We start from the raw sequence: 18,505 nt of genomic DNA on the forward strand, positions 1-18,505 counted from the left end.
TTGAGGTTCATGGGACTTCAGAGGCAACAGCGGCTTTAAATACCTGTTTGCTGCTTTGTAATGGCATTTTAGCAGCTGCTCTCTTAATTCTATGAATTTGTCTGGCAGAAACCTTCCTTATTATGCCTTTGAATGAACCCGTCTGTGCTCTGAATCAGCGACAAATTTCTTCACAATACGATGATCACGCAAACGTTTTGGGAAATATCCAATGTTTTCATATCTTTTCCAATGTAGTCCACAATATCATGCTTTTCAGCAGCAGAGGGATCCTTTTTCTTTCCCATATTGCTTGAAACCTGTGGCATGCTTAACAATGTGGTACATCCTTCTTAAGTATGTTTTCTTTGATTGGGCTCACCTGCAACTAATTATCACAGGTGTCTGAGATGGATTTCAATGATCCAAAGAGCCCTGAGACACAATACCATCCATGACTTTAATTGAAAAACAAAATAAACTAGAAAAGCATTTCCTGAAGGAAATACAGTGCTTGCAAAGTTGTTGCTAGGTTGGTTGCTAGGGTAATTATAGTGGTTGCTATGCTATAAAAGTGGTTGCTAGGTTGTTGCTAGGGTACCTAAGGTGGTTGCTAGGCTGTTGCTAAGGTAATTATAGTGGTTGCTATGCTATAAAAGTGGTTGCTAGGTTGTTGCTAGGATACTTAAGGTGGTTGCTAGGTTGTTGCTAGGGTAATTATAGTGGTTGCTATGCTATAAAAGTGCTTGCTAGGTTGTTGCTAGGATAATTATAGTGGTTACTACGCTATAAAAAGTGGTTGCTAGGTTGTTGCTAGGGTACTTAAGGTGGTTGCTAGGTTGTTGCTAGGGTACTTAAGGTGGTTGTTAGGCTGTTGCTAGGGTAATTATAGTGGTTGCTATGCTAAAATAGTGTAAATAGTAAAAAAAAGTAAAAATAGTTAAAAGTTATTAAAATTTGGAGAAATAGAGAGTGGGCTAGAGAAAATGAGGGAAAGTGAAGAAAAAGAAGTGAAAGAAAGTTGGGATGAGAAGTGAGCTATTCAGTTGAATGAAGAGGGACACGGAGAAGAGGTTCCATTGAAGTTGCTGCAGGCAGTCAGTGAGAGAGCACAGGTGCAGTTGATTGCATTCTAATTCCTTAATAGCCTATTATGATGTCATAAAGCGAATGTTAAGTCTATGGGAATTTTAAGTTTAGTTTTTATTTAATATCTCAAAAAGTAAAAGTCGTAGAAATATGAAAAGTCATAGAACGAAAATTTGGTTCAAGAGCTACAAAGTTTGAACCAAGTTTCTACGATAAGCGGTTCGAGTCAAATTGTTAAATGGTTGAAGCTGAATTAGACGCAGAAATTTGGTGGGAAGAATAAGAAGAAGAAGAAGAAGAAGACTTCGGATAACAGAACAGTATTAGCACTATGACATCACAATGGACTAATTAACTTGATTTGCACCTGTATCAACTTCCAGCTGCTCACTACTAGGACCCATCAAAGGGCCAGTTAAACTGATTGCACCTGTATCAACTGCTTTCTGCTTAACTAGGCCAACTCTCTCTGTGTCTCTCCATTCTACAAGGATATAAGGCACATTCCATCCAACTTTCTATCCATTCATCCTCTTCAAACCATTCACTCATCCACCCATTAAACTATACATCAACATCCATTAAACAATCTGCCTATCAACATCCATTCAACTTTCTGTCTATCAACATCCATTACACTATCTACATTCAACTTTTAAACTATATACTCTGTCTCAGGCTTTAAGCATACAATCTGGCTCTCTTAAGACTACTATTTCCTCTGCCCACAATTGTTTCAAAATACATGTCCTCACTACAATAATTCACTATTAAATAATTTAACTATTTAAACTACTCAACTATTTAACTGTTCAGCCATTTCAACTGTCAGTTGAAATCAACTATGACTCCTGCCAACTGTTTCCAAATAAAAGTTTGTTTGGCATTTTATGTTAATATACCGTATGCTTATATTTTCATGCACTTGTAATTTCCTCGAAATTAGAGTTTTCTAGTTAAAATTGCTGTTTTGCGGGACTTTTATTTCGAACTTTTAGCTAATTTTTAGCCACATTTGCTAAGCCCTTTCTACGTCTGCGCAGGTTATCGCGGTAGCACCAGAGCCCGTAGCACTCCCGAGGACGACGTTGGCCTACAGTTCCTGGAACCCACGTAACAACACACTCTTTGGACACATCGAGCCCTTCGTCAATATTCTTGATTTTGTTAACTGAATCATCGTGTTTGGTGACAACTTAAATAATATTTAGTGGCCCATGGACACAGAGGGTCAGTCCATGGTAAGTTCCTGCTGTTAAGAAAATTAGCTGGCTAGTTTGCTGCAGCAGTAAAGTTAGCTAACAGCATCCTCTTAGGCTAACGTTAGCTAAATGCCTCTGTAGCTAACTAGCTACTTTGTACGAAGTTGCTAACGTTGGATGTCCAGCTGTCAGTAGACATGATACATTTGCGTGAATGTGGGATGAGCAGTCTTGCATTGTCGTTGCAAAAATGAGAAACCTTTGGTCAAAGTCTAGTTGGCCATTTAATGATGTCAATATGTCAACTCTGGGCGTTAATGCTAGTTCGCTGATTTACCGTTTGTAACGTTGGAAGTTAACGTTAACGCTAACCTTATCACACAGCAAACTGTTAACATTAGACTTTGGTCTCTGGAGGCATGTGATCATGAAGGTGTGTTATTCATTGTAACATTGATGTTTACATATCTAGTACTACAACCACAGAAAGAACCAAGTTGTCGACATAATGAAATGCTGCCCCTAAATGTTGTACGATAACGTTTGCTCGCTAACGCCAGGCATCCATTTACTAGCCAGTAGCTGCTATGCTAATTTTAGCCTGCGTACAATCTGTTGTTGATGGCCATAATCAAAAGCCGTAGCTAGCTGGCGTTTGTATTACCACTGTCACACTAATATGAATGTCGATGCAGTAATCGTTGTCATTAATTGCTTTGTTTGAAATGAGTTGTACGCCCAGCCACATGTGGCTTCCGTTTTGTTCTTTCCGCTGTTGTGTGTTTTGTTTGACAGACATGACGACTATGATAAGGTTGTTGCAGGTAACATTAACGTTAGCTTGCTGATGTAAGTTATATGTAACTTCAACTGAACCGAGCCTTATGCTTATGCCGTTATTAATTTTAATTAATAGTCATAACTGTGCACATTTTATTATTGTGCTTAACGCGCCATCGTTTTTGGTCGAAAACCAGAACCGTGTCTTCCCATAGTTAAACGTAGTGCTGCTCTTGCACACACATTCGTACAATGTGGCTAATCAGGATGCAACCACAGCTAACTAATGTTAGCCATACAAACAGAAAGATAATGCAGGCAGACCGTATGTACCCAGAAACGTTGTTTTTTGACATGCCATGTGTTTCGTCTGAAAATATATAGTATAGTGTATAGTGATTATTTAATGCGAAGGTAAAAGTTGGCTTGAAGCAATGCTATTGAATGGTTAAATGTCGAGACGCCAGGTTTCCGATTTCATTTGGTTGCTTGGCACAACGAAATGTCCAAAAAACATACGGCGAGGGGATGGCACAGCGTAACTATGGCACACGAACGTAGACATGATGACATAGCAAATGTCTTCCTGTTAGTATGTTGACATCGTTTTTTTATGTTTTAAATATCCGTCTGTTGTCTTCCATGTTTACCGTTGCGGTGGTCCTGCTGCAGCACTGCTGCAAAGCGAGAGGCCCAAATGCTGTATTTTCACCATCGATTGAAAACAATTGTAGTCATGTTGCCAGAACCTTTGTGTTACGATTAAAGGGCGGTCCGTCAGATATTGGTATCAAGCAAGCCTGTACTTTCTCCGCAGGGGATGAGAGGTGAACGACAGGTGCAGCGCTCCCGGTTGTGGGCTCAGTGACTTACTCCCTGGGCTCACGATGGCGCAGGGAGGCCCGCAGTTAGACTATCACATCCTGCAGGACCTCAAGCAGCGCTTCCCGGAGATCCCTGAGGGAGTAGTGTCCCAGTACCTTCTGCAGGTGGATGCAAACAGCTATTATCTCATATCTCTAACTTTAACAGTGTCATGCTGACCAAATGAACATACTACTGTCCATAATTATGTCTGCAGTAGTTTATTGCAAAGCCTTGACAGGAAAATCCTCGTGCTATTGTTTTGAAGCTTCTGTTTCAATCTTTGTCTTGTTTCAGAACAATAACAACCTGGATGTATGCTGCCACCTGCTGGCTCAGGAAAGCAACCGATACCTTTATGAAGAATATCACAGTCCTCCTGATGAGGTTCGTCTGAACAGGAACCAGATGCTGCATATCAGCCTGGGCCCCTCTGAGGGCAACAAGACCAACAGCCCAGGCCGCCACCTGGTGCACAGCACTAGCGACAGCCACATCGAGCCTCCAAGAGGTGGATTCCCTGAGCCCCTGTCGGCCCCTGCTATGGCCCCCTCGCCAGGGTACAACCCCTTTTTCATGAGTGATCAAGGACGCTCGGCCAGTACCCCCACACCCCCTCCCATGCAGGGCATGTCCCCGACTTACACCCCCATCCCCCGATACACCATGAACCCGATCACGGTCACCCTCTCCCAAAACCTGCCTAACGCTCCTCAGGCCTTGCAGATCCCCCCCTCTTACAACAGCAACAACAGCGCTCTCTATATCCGTCCCTCCCCCTCTCAGAGCCCACAGCCTGCACCCTGGCCCTCATCTGCTGGGTCTGCTGTCTACCAGCCCAACCCTTACCAGCCCTCCTCCTACCCCTCACACCCCTCCCACCCTTCCCCCTATAGCTCCCCCCAGCACCAGGTCCCCCAGACGTCGCATGCGTTCTTGCCCATCAGCCCCCCGAACCTGCAGAACATGCCCTACCAGCAGGCCTACCGACCCTACCTCTCCTCCAAGAGCTCCCTGACGAACCAGATCGAGATCACACTGGAAGGGCCGCGGCCGCGCAGCAACTCCCCAGTCCACAACTCCCAGGGCCCGTCCTACTACATGGCCACCTGCCCGTCGCCCAGCTCGCCATCGCGCGCCATCAGCATGACGGGCCCCGTGGGCACCACCTTCCACCACGGCGTGTACCTCCACCAGGGCCCGCCGCGGCCCCGGCCCACCTCCTCCCCGCAGCCCGCCGGCTCGGCCTACAGCTTCAAGATCAAAGTGCACGCGGGGCAGCCGCAGAGGCCCGCCGGGTCCCCGCCCGTGGAGGCCGAGCCGCTGCTCAACATCGTGGACCAGGGCGAGCGCCACGGTGCCCCTCCGCCCATCCTGCCCATCTCGGCCGGGCCGGGCAGCTTTGCCAGCCACATTGCCAACCGCATGCCGCGACGCTCCAGCTCTGGCTCTGATGACTATGCATACACACAGGGTATGAATCATTTACGTTCACGTGCATGTTTTTGTTTTCTACCAAAGTCAAGATAATTTTATGTATAGAACAGATTTTAACCTTATCTGTCAGTGTGCGCACATATCTTTTTTTCACATATTAACTTTATGGTTATCGTTAGCAGTGTGGATGGCCCTATAAGTGTCCATAAATGCACCTACACACCTCACATAAAAATGTGACAGCGTCTGTCTCTCTTGTTAGCTCTGCTGCTGCACCAGAGGGCCAGGATGGAGCGGCTGTTGAAGGAGCTGTGCAAAGAACAGCAGAAGCTTGAGGGGCTGAAGGCTGAAGTCAATGACATGGAGTATGATGCTTTGCAGAGACGCTTCCGGAGGGTCAACAGCTCCAGCATCATCCCCAGGGTATGTGCACATCTGCAGGGCAGTTTGATGAGTAGGATGTGTCTGCAGGGCAGTTTGATGGGTAGGATGTGTGGAAAATTAATCTTTTTGCCAGGAATGTCAACTGACTGTCCTTCCTCGTCACATAATCAATGTGAGAATCCATTTTGACAGACCTCTTAATACTGTTGAGGTTATATGGCACCTGTAATAGATATATTTTAAAGGGGAAAAAAAAGTATGCCCAAAAGCTGGTCAAAGGTGACCGTGAAAACTGAACTGAGCAGCATCCACATTTTAATTTTAATTAATCTCAAAATAATTGTCTGTTATATTGTATGATTGAGGTTTAAAGAATGTAAACTTGATGCTTTCGCCTCTCAGAATCTCAGAGACTTAAAATAATAATTACTTTTGTTTTTTATGCTGTTGCATTAAGACATCTGGCAATGTATCAAAAGAACAGTAGTGTTTGGCTTATGTGAAAAGTGAGTTTTTGTTATTTACTCCCTTTTTCATGACTTTTTTTTTTGGCATTTTCTCAAAGTAGCGTGTGTGTGTGTGTGTGTATGTGTTGAACAGCCCGAAGAGATGACCAGACTGCGTACCTTAAACAGACAGCTCCAGATTGACATTGATTGCACCTTGAAGGAGACAGACCTGCTGCAGTCTAGAGGTACTGAATGTGCTGTCCACTCAGTCTTGACATGAAAGCTTTTCCTTGTGAGGCTGAAATGATTTTCTAATGCCAGGACATGGTTCCAGTGAATTTCACAGCAAAAGGAGTTGATTATGAATGTCCAGCAGATAAGGGTTGGTTTATGAAGCTGCCTCGAACTTGTGCTTGTGCAGTCATGCCATTCTGACAAAAAGGTTTTTCCTCATTTGACATTCCCCACTCAATTTTAGTTTTTTTTTTTTTTTTTTTTTTTTTTTTTTTGAAAATTTAGAAAATGCCAGGTCATTTTTATCTTCCCAGTGACTTGTATCTCTTTCATTTGTTTTCTACTTATTCCATTTGTGGTCAATACCTCCATGTTGCTCAGTACCATTGGATGGTAAAACTGGCTTTGTGTAAGCCGCTGCTAGAAACTCACCGCAGGGCAGATTTAGCCCTGCACTGGCCCAGGCCCAGTTTGGCACACATCTGTTCCAAGGTCGTCTACTTCTTGAGAAACGTCACGTCTTGTAAAATGGTAGTTTGTTTCAGTAGTGTCAACTGTTCTAAGAGATCCTTGAAATCCTCTACCTCTTTTTAATTGTTGTCTGTAAAGGCTGTTAGTTCTCATCACAAACATTCTCAGTGTTGTAACAGTAATGAACCTTGATGTGTGTCTCAAACTATGTTGAGTTGGGTTCTTGGTTTTGAGGGATTTGGGGCCTGGAAAGGACTGTGATGATTCTTTTGATAAGATGTGGGAACTCTGTGTATACCCAGTGGTTTTGACACAGTGTTTTGTAGTATTTTGGTTAAGTTGTAACACTCTACTCTGTTTTTTTCACAGGGAAGTTTGATCCGAAAGCCAAGAACAACTTCTATGACAACATTCAGCCTGGTCCGGTGGTACCACCAAAACCCTCTAAAAAAGGTTAGCTGCCCACCTCAGCGTAAAACAGTCTCTTTTTCCTCACTTTGCCTTTTTCATTTTGGGTGGACATACACTGTAAATATACTACACTATCAAGTGACTACATGAAGGCTACATTTATGATGATGCACAAGCCTACATTTATGATGATGCACAAGCCTTCATTTATTACACTTGTTCATAAATAATACATAAGTCATAAATACTTGACTAGTTATCAAGAGAGGACACAAACACAGAGTTGTGCAAGAGTGTAGTTATTTCAGCTCCGGCACTGGCATGTCCAGACTTTTATCATTGTTGCACTACTACTGCAAATCCCTCTCAGACTGTGGAGCACATGACCGTGTGGATGATTTCTGTTACGCAATAGGCCTTCAGCATGACTTGGTGTTTTTGTGCAATGTTTGGTTCATTGACCTGTACTGCCAATGTGTAGGGCCGTCTCCTCTTCTTTTCATTCCCCAATGGAAACTCAAGTATTCAAAACTTTACACCAGAAGATGTCTGTTAGTGTGAAACTTTTCTTCGGGTACGAGTCAGTTTTGCACCAAATATCTCAGTCACATGTGGTGTAAAAGTGAGAAAGCTACAGAAAACAGCATTTGAGACTCCTAGCGGCAGATTCAAGCAGTTGTAGTTATTGACTTGTGTGCATGCGAGAAAATAGTCACAGACCCAGATGATTAAATAAATGCGATTTCACAAAAGAGTGGATCCACCGCGCTTCTGCAGCATTACATCTGGTGCATCAGACGAAGAGCGGACCGTGTAGATATACTAAAAGTAAAAATTCGGAGCAGCACAGATGTAGTAATAGCTATAAACTTTAATTAAGGTGCACAAAAGGGACTAACGTTTTGATGCTTCATATGCACCTTAATTAAAGTTTATGGCTATTACTACATCTGTGCTGCTCCGAATTTTTACTTTAAATTCCTAGATTAAATAAATGCATTTGAAAGAAGATATTCTACAGATGTGCGACTCTTGTTGCATTAATTCACATAAAAGTTTACAAATGTACAAATTGTGTTCATGTTTTCACATTTTTAAATACAGCTGTGCAAATGTGTTTTGCACCAAATATACTGAGGTGATAGTAGCAAAAATGTGAGCATAGGATGTTTTTAATTTGTGATGTGTGGCATGGGATTTGTGCACTTGCACCGAAGGATTTGTGAAGTTGTAACTGCTGTGTTGTGTTTGCAGGATAACAAAAAATCTCTGACTTCAAATTTACCGACACACTTGTGACTTTTGGCTACACGTACAAAATCTATTGCCACAAGTGCTCAGGAGTTTTGCACCAAATATACCTTCATAGTCTACCCTTTTCTTAATTCCCTAATGAAAACGTACGTAACTTTACACCAGAAGATATCCGTTAGTGTGAAACTTTACACCAGAAGATATCTGTTAGTGTGAAACTTTACACCAGAAGATATCTGTTAGTGTGAAACTTTACACCAGAAGATATATGTTAGTGTGAAACTTTACACCAGAAGATATCTGTTAGTGTGAAACTTTACACCAGAAGATATCTGTTAGTGTGAAACTTTACACCAGAAGATATATGTTAGTGTGAAACTTTACACAAGAAGATATCTGTTAGTCTGACACTTTACACCAGAAGATATCTGTTAGTCTGACACTTTACACCAGAAGATATCTGTTAGTCTGACACTTTACACCAGAAGATATCTGTTAGTCTGACACTTTACACCAGAAGATATCTGTTAGTCTGACACTTTACACCAGAAGATGTCCGTTAGTGTGAAACCTTTCTTGTGTAGACATTGAATCTTTTTTCAGGTTGTCTCTCACTGCCTTCATACCCTTACTAAGACAATAGCGGAAATGTCAGTATGAAAGTTTAAGTGTGGGATAGAGGAGGGTCATTGCCAGTGCCAAGGTCATTTCTTGAGCCCACTCACCCTGTCTTTCTCCCACTCATTTCCTGTATTAGCTTTACTGATAAGACATTAAAGGCTCAAAAAAAACAAAACTGAAACAAACTTAACTTCTGTGGTGCAAGTGGATACACTCGTACCACATCTCAGGTCTAAGTGCCCATAGGACCACACCATTTCTGACCTCATCTCCTTCTACCAATTGCCTGCAAAAAGCCCCAATTAGCTTATTTGCCACTTATTTGCCTAGTATAAGTAAGTATAAGTGTATATACTCTTTTGATCCCGTGAGGGAAATTTGGTCTCTGCATTTATCCCAATCCGTGAATTAGTGAAACACACTCAGCACACAGTGAGGTGAAGCACACACTAATCCCGGCGCAGTGAGCTGCCTGCAACAACAGCGGCGCTCGGGGAGCAGTGAGGGGTTAGGTTAACCTGACTCCGCCAGATGGATTTGCTCTGCATATCCATCTGGGAACTTTTCATTGAAGAACTGGGAAGGGGCGGAAATACTGGTTAGCTGATTGGATAAACCATCTGTCTATCACCACCTTTGGTGTTTATCGACGGGCCAAATCAACCAATTAGATGAACAAAGTGTTCTTCTAATGCCTTCGTTTAACATACAATTAAGTTAGGTAACGTAACTAACGTTAAGATGTTTTAACTTACCATTTGTATGTGACATGAACCTAATCAACGACAATTCCCATCAAGTTTTCACGGTAGGCCCTACACTTCTGAAGAAAGTATATTCCTCCATTATGAACTGGAATCGGCCGTGGAGGATGTCTGTGTCGTTCATTCCTCCCAGCTGCATGGCTGAGACTCATAGCTTCACAGCTTACCCAGGAATACTTTCTAATTTGAATAAAACTTGGGCGATATAGTAGCTATGCTCATCTCATATGTGGATGCCGTCATGTTGTTCGTTGTGTCACACCTCAACCCGCCTCAAAGCCAACGCTGAAGCGCTAACCAGTAGGCCACGGCTGCCTAGTTAGCCTATAGCTAGCCTATAGCTAAAAGGGAGCTACAGGCTAACGGTGTCAGACTGGGTGTTCTGTATGTAACTCAAAGACAGCAAAAATGCCCATTTCCCATAAAGTTGATGCGTTCCTTTATGTTTATATAAACGTGACTTAAGTGTATATTGGAGTATATAGAGTGTGCAGCCATGGACTTTTAATTTTGTCTGACCGCACCTGTGCATCCCCCAGACGAGGAGCGTCCATCCCGACCGCCACCGCACGCCCAGAGGGACGAGGACTTCGAGGGGGCCCAGTGGAACTGCGACAGCTGCACCTTCCTCAACCACCCAGCGCTCAACCGATGCGAGCAGTGCGAGATGCCGCGCTACACCTGAGCCCGCTGCGGTAGCGCCACATGGTGCCACGCCACGCCACAGCAAGCCCTGCCACACACCCCTCCCATGCCCCGCCCCCGTCCCCACCCCCCATGCCTGGCGTGCGATCCGTTGACCGAGTGATTGATTGAACGATCAAACGATGAGACTGTCCCCGCTCCCAAATCCTCTACCGCCCTAACTAATCGTCAGTCTCATCGTGCTACTTTTCCGGGGGTTCTACCTATTGTTATTCAGAGACATGAGACCCTCCGCCTGTCACTTTTTGCCCCCTTTCCTAAATTCCTCTTTGAAGCCCAGCAATAACTGAGCCCCCTTCCCCCGAGGAAGAGCCACTCCATCGAAACCCACCCACCCCCCTCTTGGAGGAGCTTCCTGCACTTACCTGTGATCTCTATTGGAGGAGGAGGAGGAGGATGATGATGCTTTAAGGAGAAAGGTGGGAGACTGTGTCCATGTAAAAAAACGAGTGAAAGAAAAAGACATGAAAAAGGCAGAAAGGGAGTGATTTGACCCTGGATCTGATCTACTGGGTGGGGTTTACAATAGACGGAAGCCTTTGGAAGAGAAAGAGGCGTGGTTTACCGATCTAGCATTCCATGCAGAATGAGACTGTCGTGTTTACACATATGAAGCCCCAAACCAGAGCAAGTGTGGGGCAGCTCTCCTCTAAAAGAGTAGGGTGATGATGATGATGATGATGATGATGATATTATTTTAACAAACAGCAGGGGTCTGAAAGATATATTATGTAGACTTTACACTGTATTCGCTCTCTGCAGAAGAGAGCTCCTCTCATTGAATGAAGAACACTAAGAGACTTGCGTATAAGATATATACCTGGTACTTTTATGCATACTATGCCACACTGTATTCTGTGTTAAAAGATGTTGATTTCCTGTGCAAATGCCTCAACTTGCTGTACGTAATAAAAATAAAGGAGCTGATTCTATGTGACACCTGATCGTACCTTTGCAGTCTTCAGTCGGGACTTTAGAAGGTTCTGGAAGGTATCTTGTTTTTTCTGTCTCCTCTTTTTCTTCCTCCTCAGATCCTTTTCATTTAGCCATCTCTGTGTTCCTTCCCTTACACCTGTGAAGCCCCCCCTTTTCCGCTCCCCATCCAGTGATGAGAAAAGGCATTCAGTCTGTTCACCTGTTTATTGTGTTAGTATCGAAACCAGTGTCCGACGTCACGACTGCACACACAGAGCAGAAGAGGCCTTTAGCCAAATACACACAAGCATTCTCACACACACACACACACACACTCACACACACACACACACACATCTCTTGCACACCTACATACACATGCACTCAAAGTCAACACTTATCTAAATTCTGGTCATCTTCATCTACAGTACCTGCATCGGTATTCATGAAAAGTTTACCTTTTTTTGATAGGTCAGAAACTAGTCTATTACCAAGGCTTGGCTATAAACAACAAGATCTCTGCTCTACATTGCTAAATCCTATTTTTCTATGAAGAACCCCTTTTTCTTTTTTTTTAAAGGACTAAAACAGGGCATGATCTTGAGTTAGAGTTGAAACACAAGTGTCAGTGGAGGAGGCCACTGCTAGCCAGACAAAACTTCACAATGCTCAACAACGGTCATTCAGGCTAGCCGCAGCACTGCAGCGACAGACTGTTTCTGACTATTATGCTACTGTACTGCCAGACAGACTTGATTGTGTCGTACACAGTTAGAGTTCCTCACCCCCACTACTGTGAAGAGTGGCAGCGGTGGAGTAGTCTCTTTTAGTTTCTGCTCCACAAACTGATAGGACGTGCCTGGGGAATGGGCATTTTTAGCATGACAGGAATGTAAACAACTATACTAGTGATCTGTTAACTGTAACTGTAAACACATCAGAATGGTACTCTGGGCTTGTATGTTCCTGGTGTGTGTGTGTGTGTGTGATTTAGAGTGAGGGTTATCTGAAGTGTTTCAATAAAAAGGTCTTAAGGACTTCAATAATGCTTTCGCACCATCAGTCTCGAACTTCCCTCCCCTCCGCACCATCAGGTGTCAAAGCAGTAGGGACCCTGTCCCTGTCTCATCTACACTCTCCAGTCATTCATTCTCTCAATTCTCTCACTCTATAGAGAGAACCTCTGCTAAAACATCTTCCATCCTAAGTTTACACGTTGTGATGGCACAACAACAGTATATATCATTACATACAATTTAATACCATTGGTAACCTACTACTACAGTACTGTAATGTACAGTCACATTCATAACCCACTTGTATGGTCGTGTCTGTATGATACCACTTTCTATGAAGCAACATCCTGTATCCACAGAACTGAAATGCGATATCTTTCTTTGATTGCATACTCTGTCCATTTGGCAACATATCAGAAAGAGATGAGTCATTAGTACTAAGAATGATTTATGGTTGATCTGAAAATTTAACAGAGAAATGTTTCAAAGTGACAGGAAATGAAAGAAGAAAAATGATAGACCGATTTGGTTTGATAGCTGTGTGGAATGATACGTTTTAATTGAATGATTGATTTAGAGAATGATAATGACTTAATAGAATGATGATATGAACAAGATAGATTGAAGATGATGATTGGAACTGGCAAATGGGAAACTGGAAAATACACTCTCACTTCCTCATCAAAGTCCACACATTAGTGAAGTCAGCACTTTTCTGTGCATTCTGTGTGTGATCCTGTGCGTGTCTTTGTGTGTGTGTCTTTACGTGTAGGTGCGTGCATATGTGTTCATAAGGTAATCAGCATCAGTTCAGCAAAGAGGGGGAGAAAACTAACAGTTCAGTGCATGAGCCGCTATTGTCACAGATAGTGGAGAACACCAGGGGGTGTGCTGAAGGCATTCGAGTCGTCAAGCGAGATTAGTAGTAATCTTCATAGTTCTTAGGATTCAGGCAGTACAGGATGGCCCCTCCGAAAGAGAAGATGGTGGCACCCCAGGCGAGGCCATAGCCCCAGTTGAACTCGTGGTATATTCTCAAGCTGATGGTCTCGATGAACTTGATGGGGTAGAGGACCAAGCTGCACGCCTGAAAGACCACTGCGAACACACAGAATTACAAAACACACAACTCAGGCCAATGCGAGAACTCCCACAATGTCATTCTAGTGTGTGTGTGTGGGGGGGGGTCTTTGTTGTGACTAAATCTAAAAATCTATAAAAAGCATCTCTAAACACAATAACTGTAATGTGTAGCAGCTGTATCAGTGCTTTGAAGGGGTGGAAACTGTGATGCATTTCCTGTCAGTAGATCTATTGTTTTATGAGGCCTCCTATGTTCTTACTAGAAGACAGATCTGAGTGACTGTGTGTGTGTGTGTGTGTGTGTGTGTGTGTGTGTGCATGAGAAAGAATGGGAGAGAGTGTGTGAAAGAGAGAAAGAGATAAAGAATGTGTGTGTGTGTGTGTTCATGTGTGCGTGTGTGCGTGCGTGAGACTGAAGTACTGTACCTGCAGCAAACAGCATCACAGCAACAGGTCTGTAGAACCGCCTCCTTGATCCAATACAAACTGACACCAAAGCCACCAAGAACGAGAGAAGAATGAGAGCTGCTCCGCCAAGCAACAAGGCCAGTGTGGCGATCTGCCAGTCTAAATGAGACAAGGGCAGGGGGAACACAACGAGACAGAGAGAAAGGGGGAGTCAATGAGAGAAATAGAGTTGCACTGTTTCAGTCTGTGCCCATTGTTTGGTAACTACTCAGACTCCTGAGAGTCTGTCTTAGTCAGTCACGCAAGCATGCCAGGAAGTGGCAGGAATAGGCAGACGCAGGGTGGAATCCGCAGGAGAGTGGAGGAAAGCCGCCCACTCAGGTTTGAAGTAAGTGCCGACTTTGAGTGGATTAGGAACCTGAGTTGAGCGTTGACAAAGATAAAAGAGAGGAGAGGATTTGTCGACTTATTAGATAACGAATGAGAGACTGTGCAGCATCCATGAACACCTGCTGTAAGATGGTACAACTAACCTCAACACACACACACACACACACACACACACATTCATAGAGCTATACTTGCTGTCTCGGCCAGGCCTCGCTGAATGTCCTCAGCTTATAATGGATGCTCCATTTCCTGGCTGATGTCAAAGACCCCCGCTGTCTCTGCATTTCATTCAGAAGCACTCTGAAACACTCAACCGGAGAGTAGCAACCTGAAATAGCACTGAATCCTCCAAGGAGTGCTGACAAAGAGAGAAGACGCGGGGCGGTGGGGGGCAGTCACGGTGGGGGGATGGAAGAGAGGAGAGAGAAGACAGCTCACCAGCTCACACTGTACCTAACCACATAGAGGAATGGTGAGGAATCCCAATGGACCATGTGTGTAGGGATGGGATAAAAAAAAGAACAAACAAAAAAATAAATCAATGGGCATAATGTGCAGTATGCAGTTCCACTGGCTCATAATGTCAGGTCACTGCAAGACCAGTGTTGACTTTCTGGGTGTGGAAAGGACATGCAGAAACATAAGCAGACAAAACTAAAGGAGAGCAACGTTTTTAAAAAAAATAAAAAAAAGTCCCCCTTGCACGCTAATGTAAATAGTGGTTTTGGAGGGTGAGAGCAGAGGTATCCGGCACAGATTATTTATGTAGATTTGTGGTTGAGAAGCTCCCCACAGTACAGGGAAAAGAGAGAAAGAGTCAGGAACAGGCTCAGCGATGATGCACAGAGCCTCGGCGAAAATGTGCCTGTTTCAGCAACAGGCTCCTGCTCTCCCATGCGGCTCCATTCTCTCCCTCCCTGCCCGGCTGCCCGAACATAAACAAGACTTCATTTCCAAATAAGGCTTAAGATTTAGGGGTAAAAATGGAGCTGTCATTGCAGGAAGCCAGAGGGGAAAATGGGGGTAGAGAGAGAAAGGGGAAAAAAGACAGAAGAAAAAAAACAACTGAGCCATCATTCCTTAAAGCTTTTCACCCTCGTAACGAGAGGTCCCCTGAGAATGACCCTGGCCCTCTCTCTCAACCTCACAGGCCCCACTCCATCCGAACCAGAAGAGGGATAACTTCACCCCGACAGACTGATGCAGTCCTGTCTCGAAGCCTGGGTTTCGTGGAGCCTTCCGCACACCATGTTTATTTAGCCTCCCTCCCTCCTACAGTATTGCAGATGGAAGTGTGGATAAGAGATTAAATCTAAACTTTAATTACTATAATCTATTTTCTTACAGGAGCTGCTCATTTATAAACGCCCTCTGGCCATTAAGTATCAGAGTCAATCAAGGGGAGGGACAGGCCAGCAGAGGGAAGGAGCGAGAGAGGAAATAAGCAAGACAGAGAGAATGAGAGAAGAGGGATAATAAGAAAGACAGAAAGACTGAGAGAGAGAGAGAGAATGTAGGACTGGAGTGAGTGAAGTAAAAGAAGAAAACATATCTAGAAAAAGAGAGTGAGAGACTGAGCAGAACGGAGCAAGATAGGGAGTCAATGTCACAGAGTGGCGGCGATCCGATCGAATTCCATCACAAAGACATGTTCCCTCCACATTCCTCCCCTCTCCCCAGACCCAGGGAGGGAGGCAGGGAGTATGGGGCACTCGCTCGACTCGCCGCGGTCCATACGCACACCCTCCACATTTGACCCTGCTCTCTCTCTCTCTCACACTGGGCCGCAATCTGCACAAAGAGCGTCTTACAGAGCCTCTCCACATTCCTGCCTCTCTGCAGACTCACTCTCACATGAAGCTTTCCCAACCTCTTGGCCCCTGCTGCTCTATTTTTGTCTGTTTACGTATGTATGTGTGTGTGTGTGGGGGGAGAGAGAGTGATAGAGAGAGAGAGAGAGAGAGAGAGAGAGAGAGAGGGGGGTGGGGGAGGGCCGTGTGTGTGTGTGTGTGTGTGTAGACATGTTTGTGTGTTTTCCTATGTGCCATGGTCTTGTTTACCTATTTGAGTATTCCAATGTTTCACCACGAGACCAAATTTAAACATGCACTGACTGCATTACCAACGCCAACAGGACTCAGGGCTGCCACCAAAGTTAATTGAATTTGTTTAATGCATGATGCGTGACACAGGAAATACTGAATATCTGCAGACTGATTGCAGCAGGGTTTCGAATCAATACTGAGCTGACCAAAGTGAAAGAAAGGGCTGTTTTGCTTATGCATCTCTTCTGGAATGCTTACAAGGGTAAATGGTCCACTTTACAAGAAGTCAATCCTGTTCTTTGTCAGTTTATGCCAGGACAAGGAAAGTGGAACAAAGATTTGTCATGATGGTCACCAGCCCATGAACTCGAGAAGCAAGTAAAGACAAACTAGTTACTAAAAAACAAAATGAGGTGCAAGGCAGTTTGTTCCCACACAAACTCCAGAGCAAATGTGAAGCGAGCAAGCGAGGAAGTATCTCTTTCTGTGGGAAATTGCATTTGTAGAATGCGCCACTTGTTTCCGTGGTAACTAATCTCCCGACATTAAGGCATCTTGGGAGTTCGATTCTTGAAGTTAACCCCACTACTTGGCCGGAGAGGGAAGTTCAACAAAGGCGCATTTTACTGGGCAACAAAAGCAGAATGAAACCCCAGCTGGATCACCGTTCGCACTACAAAATTCCCCACATCATTCGCAAGACAGCTCCACCAGACAACTTTTGTATATGGCAAGACGGAGGCTACTTATTCCAAGTGCTCTTTACGAGATTCATAGGATTTGTGAACTCCTGAAGTTGTGAATCTTGTGAACAAGATTAATTCAGCCAACATATTTGTTTTTCTAGGCCTACTAAATAAACATTTAGAATATAGAACCTCCTTCTCAGAACAGGTTAGGCTACAGGGTAAACAGGACAAAAGAAAAAACGATAGTTCGCCCCTTTGGTGCGTTTAAAAATATGGAGAAAAGCAGTGACTGTGGTAGGGATGCACCAGTCATTAGACAGTGCTGGGCCCCTTTGTCATCGTGGAATTCATGTGCATATCAATAGCGTACGGATGCAGATCGTTATCAAAGCATCATCGCAAATATTACTTTTTCTTTATCAGAAAATCGACATTATATTAACAAACGATGCGCCATATGGGATTGTGACAATCTCCATTCGAGTAGGCTACAAGTAACGGGTCTCACCCGTCTCCAATGTGGTGCTGCACTGCCAGGTTTCCGAGGTAACAGGCTTCCAGCACGACTCCCAAAGAGACAGGTAATACTGATCATCCGCGGTTACCCACGCTGGGCTCAACACAGACCCGACGTCCAGGCACAACGCGAGGAAGATGCACACCAAGCCCACCAACTTCAGGGGCGTCAACGCCGACCCGCGCACTTCCTCCGTTCCACTCACTGACGAGGCCATGACGGCAGGCTCGCTCGGTTGTGCCCGAACGGTGATCAGCAGCGCTGTGTTATTCTTCTCAGAGTACAGACACTTTAGCTCTCTGCAAACCAATCCGTTAGATTGCTGATGTTTGAAGATGGGTAGCCGCGGCGCGTCGGGGACGCTGCTGCAGCCTACCGTACCGCTTCTGCTGATGCGACTGCACTGCACATTACTGAAAAATCACAGTTGCACCTGCAGGGTCCTAGTGCCTAGAACTCCCATGAGCTTTCCATCTGTCTTTTAGAGGTACAACACCTCGCCTCCGTCTGCTCTCTCTCTCTCTCTCTCTCTCTCTAGTCATGTCCTGCCCATCTTTTCTTCTTAAAGATAACCAAGGCTTTTGCCATTTGCCAGACACCAGGGGTGTACAAGTACACTTCATTACTGTACTTATGTATGATTTTTGAGTATATGTACTTGACTTGAGTATTAATATTTTTTTAAACTTGTGACTTTTACTCCACTACATTTGAAATATGAGTATGAAGTACTTCAAATGCAATAATCCGATGGATAGACCATCTTGAAGTTCTTTTTTTTTTCAATAGTTCAAATTG

The 18,505-nt window shown here is 44.2% G+C and overlaps 2 protein-coding genes across 2 annotated transcripts; one reads left to right on the forward strand and one right to left on the reverse strand.

Moving 5' to 3' along the window:
• Positions 1 to 2,106: 2,106 nt before the first annotated feature.
• Positions 2,107 to 11,581, forward strand: tab3 (TGF-beta activated kinase 1 (MAP3K7) binding protein 3). Its single transcript, XM_048252409.1, has 7 exons — positions 2,107 to 2,309; positions 3,868 to 4,039; positions 4,212 to 5,388; positions 5,614 to 5,774; positions 6,336 to 6,429; positions 7,259 to 7,342; positions 10,479 to 11,581. Exons 2-7 carry the CDS (start codon positions 3,938 to 3,940, stop codon positions 10,622 to 10,624), a joined length of 1,764 nt encoding a protein of 587 aa, XP_048108366.1. The 5' UTR covers positions 2,107 to 2,309; positions 3,868 to 3,937; the 3' UTR covers positions 10,625 to 11,581.
• A 188-nt stretch (positions 11,582 to 11,769) lies between these two features.
• tmem47 (transmembrane protein 47) lies at positions 11,770 to 18,151 on the reverse strand. Its single transcript, XM_048252410.1, has 3 exons — positions 17,699 to 18,151; positions 14,085 to 14,225; positions 11,770 to 13,673 (listed from the first exon to the last, which is right to left on the reverse strand). Exons 1-3 carry the CDS (start codon positions 17,922 to 17,924, stop codon positions 13,495 to 13,497), a joined length of 546 nt encoding a protein of 181 aa, XP_048108367.1. The 5' UTR covers positions 17,925 to 18,151; the 3' UTR covers positions 11,770 to 13,494.
• Positions 18,152 to 18,505: the final 354 nt, after the last annotated feature.

The sequence above is a fragment of the Alosa alosa genome, chromosome 9 (assembly GCF_017589495.1).
Source record: "Alosa alosa isolate M-15738 ecotype Scorff River chromosome 9, AALO_Geno_1.1, whole genome shotgun sequence".
In the NCBI taxonomy this organism is placed as follows: Eukaryota; Metazoa; Chordata; class Actinopteri; order Clupeiformes; family Clupeidae; genus Alosa; species Alosa alosa.